The sequence below is a fragment of the Anabrus simplex genome, chromosome 3 (assembly GCF_040414725.1).
Source record: "Anabrus simplex isolate iqAnaSimp1 chromosome 3, ASM4041472v1, whole genome shotgun sequence".
In the NCBI taxonomy this organism is placed as follows: domain Eukaryota; kingdom Metazoa; phylum Arthropoda; class Insecta; order Orthoptera; family Tettigoniidae; genus Anabrus; species Anabrus simplex.
In genome coordinates, this window is record NC_090267.1 from 132,222,952 (window position 1) to 132,236,469 (window position 13,518).

The 13,518-nt window shown below is 39.2% G+C and overlaps 1 protein-coding gene across 1 annotated transcript in view; it reads left to right on the plus strand.

Moving 5' to 3' along the window:
* Nucleotides 1–13,518, plus strand: part of btv (beethoven) — a 594,436-nt gene that overhangs the window by 346,240 nt on the left and 234,678 nt on the right. Inside the window, exons 41-43 of the mRNA XM_068226811.1 lie at nucleotides 1,226–1,588; nucleotides 5,977–6,117; nucleotides 6,406–6,557. Coding sequence (XP_068082912.1) covers nucleotides 1,226–1,588; nucleotides 5,977–6,117; nucleotides 6,406–6,557 — 656 coding nt within the window. The remainder of the gene's footprint in view (nucleotides 1–1,225; nucleotides 1,589–5,976; nucleotides 6,118–6,405; nucleotides 6,558–13,518) is intronic.

The window sequence follows — 13,518 nt, forward strand, 5'->3', positions numbered from 1 at the left end:
GAGTGGCTTAACCTGGATGTGGCATATCTGCACAACCTTATGAACTCACTTCCTAATCTAATCCAGGCAGTTATCAAATCCAGAGGCGGAGTTACACGGTATTAAATGATGCTTGTAATGATTTCTCCAGGGGTGACAAATTTTTTGTCTGGTGAGCTTAGTTTCCCATTGCTTTTCTCACTGAACCAGAAAATGCTATTACATGCTATTTGCTACGCTATTTGTCAAACCCACTGGTACACACCAACCCTATGAGTAACACTTCCATACCATTCATAATGGACTGGTTGCATAAGGAAAGGCACTACTAGTAATGCTCGTGCCTTGGTCACTCTCATATCACCAAAGCCAAGAATGAGACCGTGACAGATTATTGAAATAAACAAATTTGTTCCAGCCCGCACCAGAAGCCAAAATGCAATGCCAACTCTATATACCTGATCAGAAATGGACGTTAGGCTTAAATTAAGGAAAGAAACTGAAAACGTCATAGAAAAACATTACCCAAGAAGACTTCTAAGAACATTCATTACCTACTCAGAAAAGCAGCATAACTCTAAAAGTTTCCAGGAAAAGCCCAGAAAGAAGAACAATACAATTTGGGGTAAGGGAAAACGATAAAAACCTTGAGAAATAGAAGTGCAGAAGAACAAAAGGAAGGAGAAAAGGCAGTTGAAATGAGCATAGTCTATATGTTTGTACCCCTGTACGTGTTATGTAAATTAATGTATTCTGAGATTATTTGACCACAATAGAGAGCAGATTGTCTTCATATGGATTATGTTACTAAAATTACTGGGGAAATTGTCCCTTTGACCTTGTATTATTGTTAAATGAAGTTTATTCAGTTTATTGTAACCCTGTGAAGCTAGAGAGCTTGCTGTACCATATTATAATAATGGAATATGTGAAATAACTTCTTTACGAATGGTAATTACTCATCATACCTGGTAAATGCTTCCCACTCTTAACCCTTTCTAATCCCATCATTGCCATATGATTTATCTATATTGGTGCAATGCAAAAAAAAAAAAAAGAAAGAAAATTGTTAAATTGTTGTTTTAAAATTGCAGTTAGCCCTCTTCTCCTTCCCTTGCTCTTTTATTTATTATTAATTGTTGCTGTATTCTTGTATGTGCTTTCCATCTGGATATGTCATGTTTCATTCATATATTTTCTTTATTCTCTAGTTCATCTTTTAAAGTGAAATATTTTCCTATCATAGGTGTTTGATTGGACAGGAGAATATGTGCCAGATGTGAACCGCCTGGCATACTGTTTCTATAATGCTCAGCGTGATTGCCTTGACACTTACACTACTGACGGTAGCCAGTCTTGGGAGGATTTAAACTCTTCTGGGGATACTCTACCACTCATTTTGACAGCGGATGTAAAACGAACTCTGGATGTTGTAGAACCTTGGCTTCAGCCCACAACTCGTCAACACTTCATGTTGGTTGGTCCTCCAGGCTGTGGAAAAAGTCTTCTACTAAGTTACTGTTTTGCTAAACTACGAGCTACGGAGGTTGCAACCATCCACTGCAGTGCTCAAATCAACCCGCAGCATGTGCTTCAGAAACTCAGCCAGGTATATGAATAATTGGACTGATGTTTATATAAAGAGAATGCCAAACACTAAATTCCAGATTCTCTGTTAGTAAAAGAGATATATTGATACAGAATGTTTTGTAAGTCAGTTGTGTAATGATCTTTTCTTGCTTTTGTGTATCTATGTTGCTTATAACCAAGACAACACACTTGGTTAACTTTCATTGACTCCTGCTGCTAATATCAGTGTACTATAACATTTGTAAAATGACAAACAAATGTGTAACAGGCTCAGATCATTGTTCCTGGTATATAAACCTCAGTTTTCTAAGTCACCTACTGGATTACAATGTTAGGAATAATGTGAGACACTGTAAACAGCCTGTTCTCGTTCACTTAGTTTAACCACTGATTTAATAATTTTGAGTGGCTGTTGCATCCCTGTGGAGCCCTTACAAGGCAGAGCCTTTAAAAGGTGGCACCTGACATGACAAGTGTAGTGTGCAGTGAGTGAGTTGCAGGAATGTTAAGAACAGAACAAAACACCTGGATGACAAACCACAGAAATGAACTATTCATGATTAAAATTCCATGATTTTGTTAGCAATCAATTCTAGAGCGCCAATAATCACATGATTCTGGAAGTTGAATGATGTCCATGTACATAAGCTTTTAGTTCCTCTGAGTGTCTTTCTATTCCGTATCTATTATACCAGAATGTGCCTGTTTGAATGCTGCATTGATATATATCCAATAAGCTATGTCACTGAATAGTTTGTCTCATCCCAACATGTGTAAAAAATAATCTGTTTCTCCTAATACTCTTAAAAATTATGGACAGGTTCAACGTCATCCATATAATCATTCAGAGTAACGAAACGTCATGTCGGAGTTACCTGAATTGCTGCGGTATTGCTATCAGGTCTGATTTCTTGATATCTGTTTTAACACTAAAATTATCTGCGCTGATATGTTATTCACTCACTAAAAATTCACCTCCACCCCTACTCACGGATTCTGTTTCACTATCTTTGCCTATATTCAGTTCAGTTTCAGTATTTGCAGTATTCAATCCCGCCATGTTTACGAACAAAACAGCTGACCTGCGCTCGCTGAAGTTCGAGACCGTTGCTTTGGCAACGTCAAGACAGATTATCGCTTTACTTTCATTGCCCAAGCCTCGTAGATCGTACTGTGTGTTTATAAATGCCTTATAAACACTTCACTGATGAAACAAATACAAAACTATCGCATAGATTGCAGATTCACATGGGTGATCTGAATTGAACTGAGGAAATCCTGCAGACAAAGGTCCAGTTAAAAAGCCACTTAACTTTCTTCAGCTTATCCCAGTTATTTCTGGGTTTGCTGGAACCACCCCAGCTCATTTTGGTTTTAGTGGGGGCTTTTTTTAAGATCGAATGCCTTTCCTGATGCCATTTGATTTTTGAGATGAAAATATCCACCCAGAATCAGCCAGGATTTGAAACTCAGCTTTCCATTTGGGAAACCAGGAGCTATGCCACTGAGCTAATCATCTGCCCAGCTATAGAGCCACTAAAAGATGTAAAATTTGACTATTTGTCCAAATGCTGGCTGAATTAAAATTGCAGTCATTGTTAAAATATGTACTCATTGCTCAAAACACATGTTTGACCTAGAAGATAAATGTTTAAAAAATTGTTATACAGTGAAACTCTGTTAAGAAGTTTTTCAAGGGACTGCAAAGAAAACCTTCTTAAGCAGGAAACTTCTTAAAAGGGGTAATGCCCAAAAACTTATTCTGTACTTTGAAATACATGTGAAACAAACAGCCAACAGATTTCCTTGTTTGTGAACAATACCAAAATAGGCCGATATATAAGAGCTGCTAACAGAAAGCCACAATATAAAAATTCATTATCATGACAATATTTTTAGAGATAAAGTAAAATAATTGAACATATAACATATAAATATATTTGATAAGAGAAGGGAACATATTATATAAAAACGTTCCAAGGTTTGCTTATTTTAGCAGGCAGAACCGTTTCCTTCCACGCTTCCCTTTCCTCTGCACTTACTCTCTCTGCTTCGCCACAAATTGTTTTGTAAACGATGCTGGCTCGATTTTTAAAGCGGTCCAGCCACCCGTTGGATGTGGTAAACAGTATCCTTAATTTGCATGCAGCTTTCTCCTGCACAATAGTCCCACTGAGAGGTATGTTTAAACTTCGCTGCTGTTTAAACCATATTAGCAGAGCTTGTTCTATTTCATCGTACTTTTCAGATTTAACTTCCTTACAATTTGCTGAAGTATTCCCTGTAGAAGCAAAGATCTCTTCTTTCTTCGCTATAATGACGTTCAAAGTAGACGGCGGCATCCCCAGCTCCTTTGCTAAAGCAACACGGGAAAGTGTAGATGACTCCACTTTCCTTATAATCTCCACTTTGTCTTTTATTGTTAGTGCCTTTCGCTTGAACTCTTTCCTCTGAGTTCCGCTCATTTTCACCTGAAATGTTTGTACGTTGATATTACAAGTACAACTAACTTCACCGACTCCTATTCATACTAATTACGACGCTACACTATGCTTGGCAATCCATAGCTTAGGCTTACAAGACGCAAAGACAAGACGTGTACTACAGTTTGTTAGCATGTGCTTTCTATCTCCCTCACACCCCCGACACCTGCTTCAACGATAATGGCAGTAAATGGGAAATCTGGCAACTTACTCTTAGAGATTCTTAGAACCTAGGCCTAAATCGCCCCTGCATTCCTACTGGTTGTCATGGGAACGGGCGTAGTTTCTGGCTGTTTCGCAAGTACTGCATGGCCAAGTATTGAGTTTATTTTCCCGCTTCAATCCTCTTCATGCTATAGGTAATGAGGAAAAGAAACACAGGTTTGAAGTTGCAGAAATGAGTGCATGGAAAAGTATCTGGGGTGTTATGTGGGAGTGATAAAGGCGCAGTAGCAATGCTATCACATCTAAATGTAAACGGTTTCTTTCTCCGCGAGAATTTTATTTCATGTCTCCTCATCCATGTGCTACGTTCTAATAATGTGATGTAATAATTACGAGTGACACAATAATACAATGTTTAGCTCGTATAAAAGTAAAATTAAAAATAACTTTCAATTTTATGCCAACACATGGTATTGCAATGCCTCTGTGTGCCTCCCACCAACACCCAGATGGTTGTCAACATTCGTTCAACTTCGTAAACGATCGGGATCTTTCGGCCGGCTGTTTGGCAGCATGTGTATCAGCTGGCTGCTGGCAAGTTGGCTGTTTCCTGCATAGAGTCGGGAAGTTGTTTTTGTTCACCTCACTAATAATGGACAAGGAAAATCTTATCAGTTTAGTTCAAAAACGTAATTTCCTCTACGGCAAGACCCATAAGTATTATTGCAACAACAGCATAAGAGAGAATGCCTGGAAGTAAATAAGCAAGGGAATGAAAAATCAAACAGGTTAGAGTATTCAGTTTTGTGGTAGATTAACAGTAATGTTGTGGACAAATACACTTTACGGTTTTTAATTAATGTTCAGGCCACCTCGATTAATGACTTCACCCTGTCGCGGCCCGCAAATTACTGCATTAAAGTTTTATCAAACCATCCATTGCGTGCTTTATGTTTCCCACATTGAATCCCGTTCGATTCTGTTCTGCTAGATGGAACGGTGGAGTGGAAATTTGGACTGATGGGTTCGATTCGATTCCACAAGGTGAGAGTGAGCATCTGGTGTCCGTGTTGTCATAGCGTGACAATATATGGCATTGGCAAGCCCGCACAGATTCCGTGACACCAGAGACAAACTGCGAGCATGCGAACGGTCTAACACAGGGTGCAACTTGTGCGGAGACTGGAGGGTTCTAACCATGGGCTGCTTTGAGCGGACGTTTTCTATCTCAAGGGGCTCTGAAATCTGAACTGTTTAACCGGGAAATATATTTACAACAGAACACTTTAAACGGGAAAAGTATACATATATCTTAATGCAACTGTTCAAGGGACCAAGAATATCACACTTCTTTGGCGGGAAAACTTCTTAGCCAAGTTTCACTGTATGCCATTATCATAATTGTGGCATGGAAAGATTGTTATTATTATATTATTATATTTATATTTATAATTTATTGCTGATGATGCTCACTAAGATTGAGCAAAACATGTCCAATTTGTGATTTAATGGTTTCATCCTAAACATAAGGATTTTGTGTATTGGAAAGGTGGTTCTTCAAATATATTATAAATATAATAATTTATTACTCTGAACTCCAATATGGTTGAAAAAGGAGATTTATAACTTGTAAGATTGTTATTGTTATAATAATTCCATATCCTAGTTTATCAGTTGTATAGATATTCTGATACTGCTATTAAAATAACATTGCATAATAAGCTAAATCAAGAAGAAGATAAATTTTCTGTGTTTATAGGTGTGTATGGTGATTTCTAGTAATACTGGTCGTGTGTACCGACCACGAAACAGTGAACGTCTGATACTGTACTTCAAAGATTTGAATCTGGCTCGCCCAGATAAATGGGGCACCAGCATGCTTGTTGCTTTCCTACAACAGGTAAGACAGACTTTTGATTAATATCACTTCCAAAAATAATACTTTTCAAGCAGTATGATCATCATTTACATTCTTCTCAGACTGAAACATCCTTGAATGACAATTTTTTGAGTTTGATGGAATGTTTTTATTTCACACCAGGGACAAAAAGTCGTGACAGATTATCATTAGTTAATATGGTCTTTTGCTAATTAATAGGTAATATTCAGGTTTTGGATCTGAGTTCTAATCATTGTTTAGAATGTCAATGCCAAAAATTTAGAACTAATGTATCTTTTATTCCACCAGGTGATCACCTACAATGGATTCTACGACAATAACTTGGAGTGGGTTGGGCTTGATGGAGTACAGATTGTAGTGAGTATGGTGGCAGGAAATGCTATGGGTCGTCACAGCCTCTCTACACGCTTTACCTCTATCACCAGGATATATTCTGTGAGGTAACTTGCAAGTCATAAGAGTAAAAGAGAACAAATTTATATTTACAGCAGTGATAAAGTTTAGTTTGTGTTTATTATTATTACAGTAGTTGGGTAGGCTCCATTCCTCTATCTCAGGAAATATGTAGGTTGATTAAATATACATATGATGATATATAAATAAATAAATTTGAAAAAGGAAATCATGTTAAAAAGAAAAGTACTCCTGATCAATAAATTTAACCTCAAAATCATTACTTTATTCTTGGGAACTATACTTGTTTGTTCCTTGTTTCAAACACTAAATCACTGGACGTTTTTAATTCATAAATGTTTACAGGCTATGTAGCTGTTAGCTCGCATTCAGGAGATGGTGAGTTTGAACTGCACCGTTGGCGGCCCTTAAGATTATTTTCCATGGATTTCCGTGGTTTCCTATTTTCATACCAGGCAAATGCAGAAGCTGAAAATTAAGGTCATGGTCACTTCCTTTTTGGTCCTTGCCCTTTCCTATCCGATCACCACCAAAACATCTGTCTGAATTGGTGCGACGTTAAATCACTGGCGACATATATACAAGGACAGATCAGAAAATAAGTTGCACTTCCCAGTTATGGCCATTTATTACACCACCTATACAACAGCAACACGACTGTAACAACATACACTGTAACGTCACTTTTCTATATAGTTTCCAAGAGACTCCAAACATTTCTGCGAACGCACAACCAACTTGTCGATGCTGGATGCATAGAAATTTCCTTCAGTGTTCTGCAACCACTCAGAGAAAGCGGTCTTCACCTCCCAAACGGTCTGGAAACGTCGACCACCAAGCTCTGTTTTGAGATTACTGAACAGATGAAAGTCACATGGCGCTAGGTCAGGACTGTAGGGTGGATGTTGCCAGACTTCCCACTTGAAATGCTGCAGCAGTTCTCTCGTTTGGTGGGCCTTGTGAGGTGTTGCGTTATCGTGCACCGGCGCTCAATTTCCCCCTGCACTTCTCTTTAATCGCTTTACACACCGGTGCAACATTTGACAATACGACGCGGTGTTGATCGTCGTTCCTTTTGGCATGAATTTCACGTTGGCAAACCCTCCATGTCAAAGAACAATGTCGCCATAACCTTACCGGCTGAAGGTTGAACCTTGGCCTTCTTTCATTGTGGAGATGAGGGCTGCACCCATTCCATTGATGTTTGCTTCATTTCGGGGGTGAAGTGGTGTACCCACGTTTTGTTGCCTGTGACGATTCGCCGCAGAAACCCGTTGCCGTCTGCAGCATATGTTGCAAAAATGCCAAGGAGGATTGGAAATGATGTCCCTTGTGCTCATACGTGAGCATCTTTGACACAGCTTACGATATCCAAGGTCCTCGTGAACAATGGCGAACACACTGCCATACGACATGTTCAGCTGTTTAGATGTAAGACTTATTAGGCGTTTACTCTATCAACCAGCGTTTCGTCTTAGGTCTGACGCTAGTCTCATCAGAGTGGGATGTGTCAGACCCTACCCACTGACGCTGGGGTGTATGCAGGTGAACTTATCAGAAGCCCTATATAAGAGGCACAGTCTGATAACTGCATACGGGAGATAAAACTCCACAATGGAATTATTGCCCAGCATCAGTGGGTAGGGTCTGACACATCCCACTCTGATGAGTCTAGTGTCAGACTTAAGACAAAACGCTGGTTAATAGAGCAAACGCCTGAAAAGTCTTACATCTGATCTGACTTTTTGACATGCTGTATTGGTGGAAAAGTATCTAATTCCCTCCTTGGGAACTTAGAATTTCCATGTTCAGCTGTGTTGCGATTTCTCTCAGTTTAATGTGCCGGTTCTGTCTAATGATCGCATTCACACTGTTGACCTTTGCACGGGTCCTGGACGTTGTGGGCCTGCCTTCACAATGGTTGTCCGTGATATCTGTGCGTCCGGCTTCGAATTGCTGGCACCACTTTATGATACCTTCCCGGGAAATGGCCCGCTCTCCATACAGAGCACTAATTTCACAATGAATGTCTGTGCAATCTTCCTTTTGGCCCATAGGAATCGGATTGTCACACGCACCTCATATTTGGAGTGAATGTCCAGTTGACACGCCATTGCATTTAGCCGCTATTCACACCACAGCAACCTGCTTAACAGACGTGTGGGCAGTGTCTGTCCCTTTCTCCGCTGTGCCCATGTTTGCGACACACAGCGCGCTGCTGCGGCACGTTAGTGCTACTAACTTTTGATCCACCTATGTATATATAATGCCAACATAACTTTTATCACAGTATTAACAATAATGAAGCACATTTTAAGGGGACATGATAAGCTGAGTGATTTAGTCATTGGTTTCTCACCAAGATAGCCCCCAGTTCGAATCCTGGCCAATGTGTGTGGATTCCATATTTAACTGGAGTCCTGTGGCTTAGATGGTGATAACAATAGTCATATTAAAGTACAATTTTATTTCCACTTTATAGAAGCATTGCTGAACAATGCTGTAGGGCCCATGAATAGTACATCTATCATATGGTTATACAAGCTCAATATCAACAATCCATCACTCCAGTAAGCAGGGTAGGGCTCTAGTTTGAACTAGGGAATTCAAATGAACCCAGTGGAACAGGAAAACATTGACCCATATTTCATTGCTCAGAATTAACAGTACACCTGTTACCATAAAGATGAGAGCAAAGAGTTTGTAGAATTCATTGGTTCATTTTTCTTTTGATTTGAACCCTTGGTAACTATGATGATTCTGGTCAATCAGTCAATGAATCAATCAATCACTCAATCAATCAATCAATCAATCATCAAAGATCTGCATTTATTTCTGTTGCCCACATACCAGATTCCCTCTTCAACATGTACTAAATGTATGTAACATGACCTAATAGTTTGAAAGTCTATTTTGATTACAATGCGGTTGTGAAAATTCAATATTCATTGACTTGGCCCACAACAGGCGACTTGAATGCACTTCTACAGTGATGGCAGTAGTGCCAGACCTGTAGCTTAGGTCCTTTCCAACAGAAAAAAGATGACCTAGGCCACCGTAGCTCAATTGGTAGAGCAACCGATGCAAAATCAGGAGTTTGAGGGTTCGGATTCCACTGATGTCCGCTTGGCCATTTTCTTTCTGTTCTTAACATCTCTTCAACACATACTGAATGTACGTAACATGACCTAATAGTTTGAAAGTCAATTTTAATCCCTATCATTTTTTTATCTAGTACTTTCTTGAAAATTTTCAAATAACTTGAAAATTTATCGAACATTTCCCTTGATAACTTATTACAATCCCTTACTCTTTGTCTCCTATAAATGAATATTTGCCTCAATTTGTTCTCTGGAATTCCAACTTTATCTTCTGATCTTTCCTACCTTTAAAAGCTCCGCTCGTTTGATCCTGGCTTAGTCCGGTGGTATTTGAAGGTGCTCAAATACGACAGCCCCGTGTCGGTAGATTTACTGGCACGTAAAAGAACTCCTGCGGGACTAAATTCCAGCACCTCGGCGTCTCCGAAGACCTTAGAAAGTAGTTAGTGGGACGTAAAACAAATAGCATTAAATAGCATTATTAAAAAGCTTCGCTCAAGCTTATCTGTCTACTACTGTCATTCAACACCATCTCTCCACTGACAGCTCATAACATACCACATAGTCAAGCATCTCATCTCCTTGTTCCCAAGTCTTCCCAGCCGAAAGTTTGCAATATTTTCATAACAACTACTCCTTTGTCGGAAATCACCTGGAACAAATCGTGCTGTTTTCCTTTGAATCTTTTCCAGTTCTTATATCAAGTAGTCCTGATATGGGTCCCATATATTGAAATCATACACTTTGGGAATCTTAGCAAAGAGTTATACACCCTCTCCTTTACATCCTTACTACAACCCCTAAATACTCTCATAACCATGTGAAGAGATCTGTAACCTATCTTAACAACGTTGTTAATATGATTACCCCAATCAAGATCATTTCTTATATTAACAGTGTTTTCCATGAGGTACTATCACTCCATCAACACAGTAATTAAAACTGAGAGGACTTTTCTTCTTTGTGAAAATTATATTCACCATCATACAATTATCTGCTGTCCATCTCACATTGTCTAAGTCCCACTGTAGTTATTCACAGTCTTGCAACTCATTTTCTATTATGTACAGTATAACATCATCCGAAAATAGCCTTATCTGTGATCCCAGTTCTTTACTCCTCTCATTTAATGATAAGCTATCACTCGCTGTCAAGTGTGATTGTCTTCCTTAGATGGTACTGGTATGGCTGTGAGTTCTTGTTGGCCCCGCACTGTAGGCGTAGCATGCCTACCTCTTACCCGGAGGCCCTGGGTTTGATTCCCAACTAGGTCAGGGATTTTTACCTGGATCTGAGGAATGGTTCAAGGTCCACTCAGCCTACGTGATTACAATTGAGGTGCTATCTGATTGTGAGATGGCGACCCCGGTCTAGAGAGCCAAGAATAAAGGCCATGAGGATTTGTCATGCTGACCACATGACAACTCTGAATCTGCAGGCCTTCAGGCTCAGCAGCGGTCGCTTGGTAGGCCAAGGCCCTTTGGAGCTGTTGCGCCATGGGAGGGCTCTGTGAGTTCTTAGGTGACTGTGGTGGCCAATCCTTGAGCCACAAATTCTTCCACAGTGATGGCAAACATTGCCATCCAGTTGCTGAGGGTTATCATCCTGAGGAACACCCACTCTTTCTGAGCAATTCACTTCTTAGTTTCAAATCTCCAGCTGTGTTGTTCCAATTCTTAGGATTTTTGTGGGTAAGACTCTTATCATTTATATATATATGATGAAGGTTCAATAACACTGCCCTGTGAGACCCCCTTCCCCCCTATCATCTTGTTGGAATCCTACAAGTTAAGCTTCACTGGGATAAGTTTTCTAAACTTGAACTGCCTTGTATCAAACCAGTTAGTAATTTTTCAAACATGTCTAATATAATCAGAAGGAATGCTTTACCAGAGTTTACAAACAACACATGTCAAGCTGACTGGCCTGTAATTATCCGCTTTATGTTTGTCACCCTTTCCCTTATACATTGGGGGTGCTATTGGAACTCTCCATTCATTTGGTATCACTCCTTCATGCAATCAGTAAACAAATAAATATTTCAGATATGACACTATATACCAACCCATATCCTTTAATATATCCCCAGAAATCTTATCTTCCACGCTGCTTTTCTAGCTTTCAACTTTTGTATCTTATTGTAAATTTCTTTATTTTCACAGATAAATGTCAGTAATTTGCCAGTATTAGACACCTCCTCTATCTGGACATTATCTTGATATCCAATAACCTTTACATACTGCTGACTGAATACTTCTGCCTTCTGTAAGTCCTCATACATATACTCCCCTTGTTCATTAATGATCGCTGGAATGTCCTTTTTGGAACCTGTTTCTTCCTTAAAGTGTCTATTCATATCCCTCCATTGTTCCTTGAAATTCATGTGGCTGCCAGTTATGTTTGCCATCATGTTATCCTTAGCTGATTTTTTCGGTAATTAAGTTTCCTAGTAAGCTCCTTCAATCTCTCCCTACTCCCGCAAGCATTCCCAACTCTATTTCTTCCTAATCTGCACCTCCTTAACCTCTTTATTTCCCTATTGGAATATAGTGGGTCCCTACCACTTTTAAAGGAACATATCTGTCTTCACACTCCTCAACAATTGCTTTAAACCCATCCCATTTGCTGTTTACAGTTTTATTTATCATTTTCCATTGATCATAATTGCTTTCTAAAAATCTCCCCATGCCTCTGTAGAACTCATCTGGTTTTATCAGTAGTTGGTTCCATCACTTTCTGATTCAGCTGTTGTTCCCATATTATTCACCATTTGTTAGTTATGCTTTCTGTTTGCATTCCCTTTCCAGTTAATGATTGGTAAGTACAGATCACCCACTGCAATAATGTTCCTTTCTGTGTCATCCCCCACATAGCTGATTATCTTATCAAATAATTCCGCATCAGGGTCAGTGCCAGCCTTACCGGATCTGTACACCCCAGAAACATCAATATCTTGTTCCTCATCCTTAACTTTTAGTAGCTTACAAATTCTTTTTTTCACCAGATGAACACTCCAGTTCCATGAGAAAATTACTTTATATAAAGACAAGGAAGCAAACAAAGCAGCACCATTAACTGATGGCAAGACTACTGCTGCTCTCTTCATTCACTTTTTGGTTGACAGTTCTGAGTTCAGTGTCTGTTTACTCAGGGAACGTATGTTCCTTTTTGATCAGTTTTTTTCATTTTGGTATTAAATTCATATCTTTCTTTTATCTCCATTTTAATAAATACAGTGTGAGTTGGCTACTTGGGGTGAGTCACATAGCTGTGTGCTTGCATGTGGGAGATGGTGGATACAGACCATACTGTTGACAGCCCTAATGGTTTCCCATTTTCATAGCAGGCATATATTGGGGCTGTACCTTAAATGAGCGGTTAGGATTAAAAATTGATTTTTAATTGAACATCAGAAAGAAGAGGGAATTTAATTTGAAAATGAACTATTTGTGTCCCATCCCATTCAGTACAGTAATTGCAGAGTTATTCAGATACTGTATTACTCTGAAACCACAGACGTCATTAACGGTGAGTTGAGTCAGGCTTCGACCTTTATTCGTATCCATGAGTTCTTTCTACTCCTGTTACGTTAATAGGGGAGAAGTTTGCTGCTGACACAGTTGTTTATCATGACTTTTAAATATAGCCCATTCATTGCAAGTGGAAGCAGTAAATAAAAAAACGACTCTCCAGAACTGGAGTGGAAGAAAGAATGGTGTGAGTGTAATTTATGTGTAATACGCTTACCGAAAATGAATGTATGCGCATGTTGCCATTAAAGAAAGGTTATAGATAAGGTTAGGGAAAATGCAGACTGTATTTCATTACATGATAATTTTGATACTCTACACTTGAACCTTGATACATTGAACACTTTGAAAGAAAC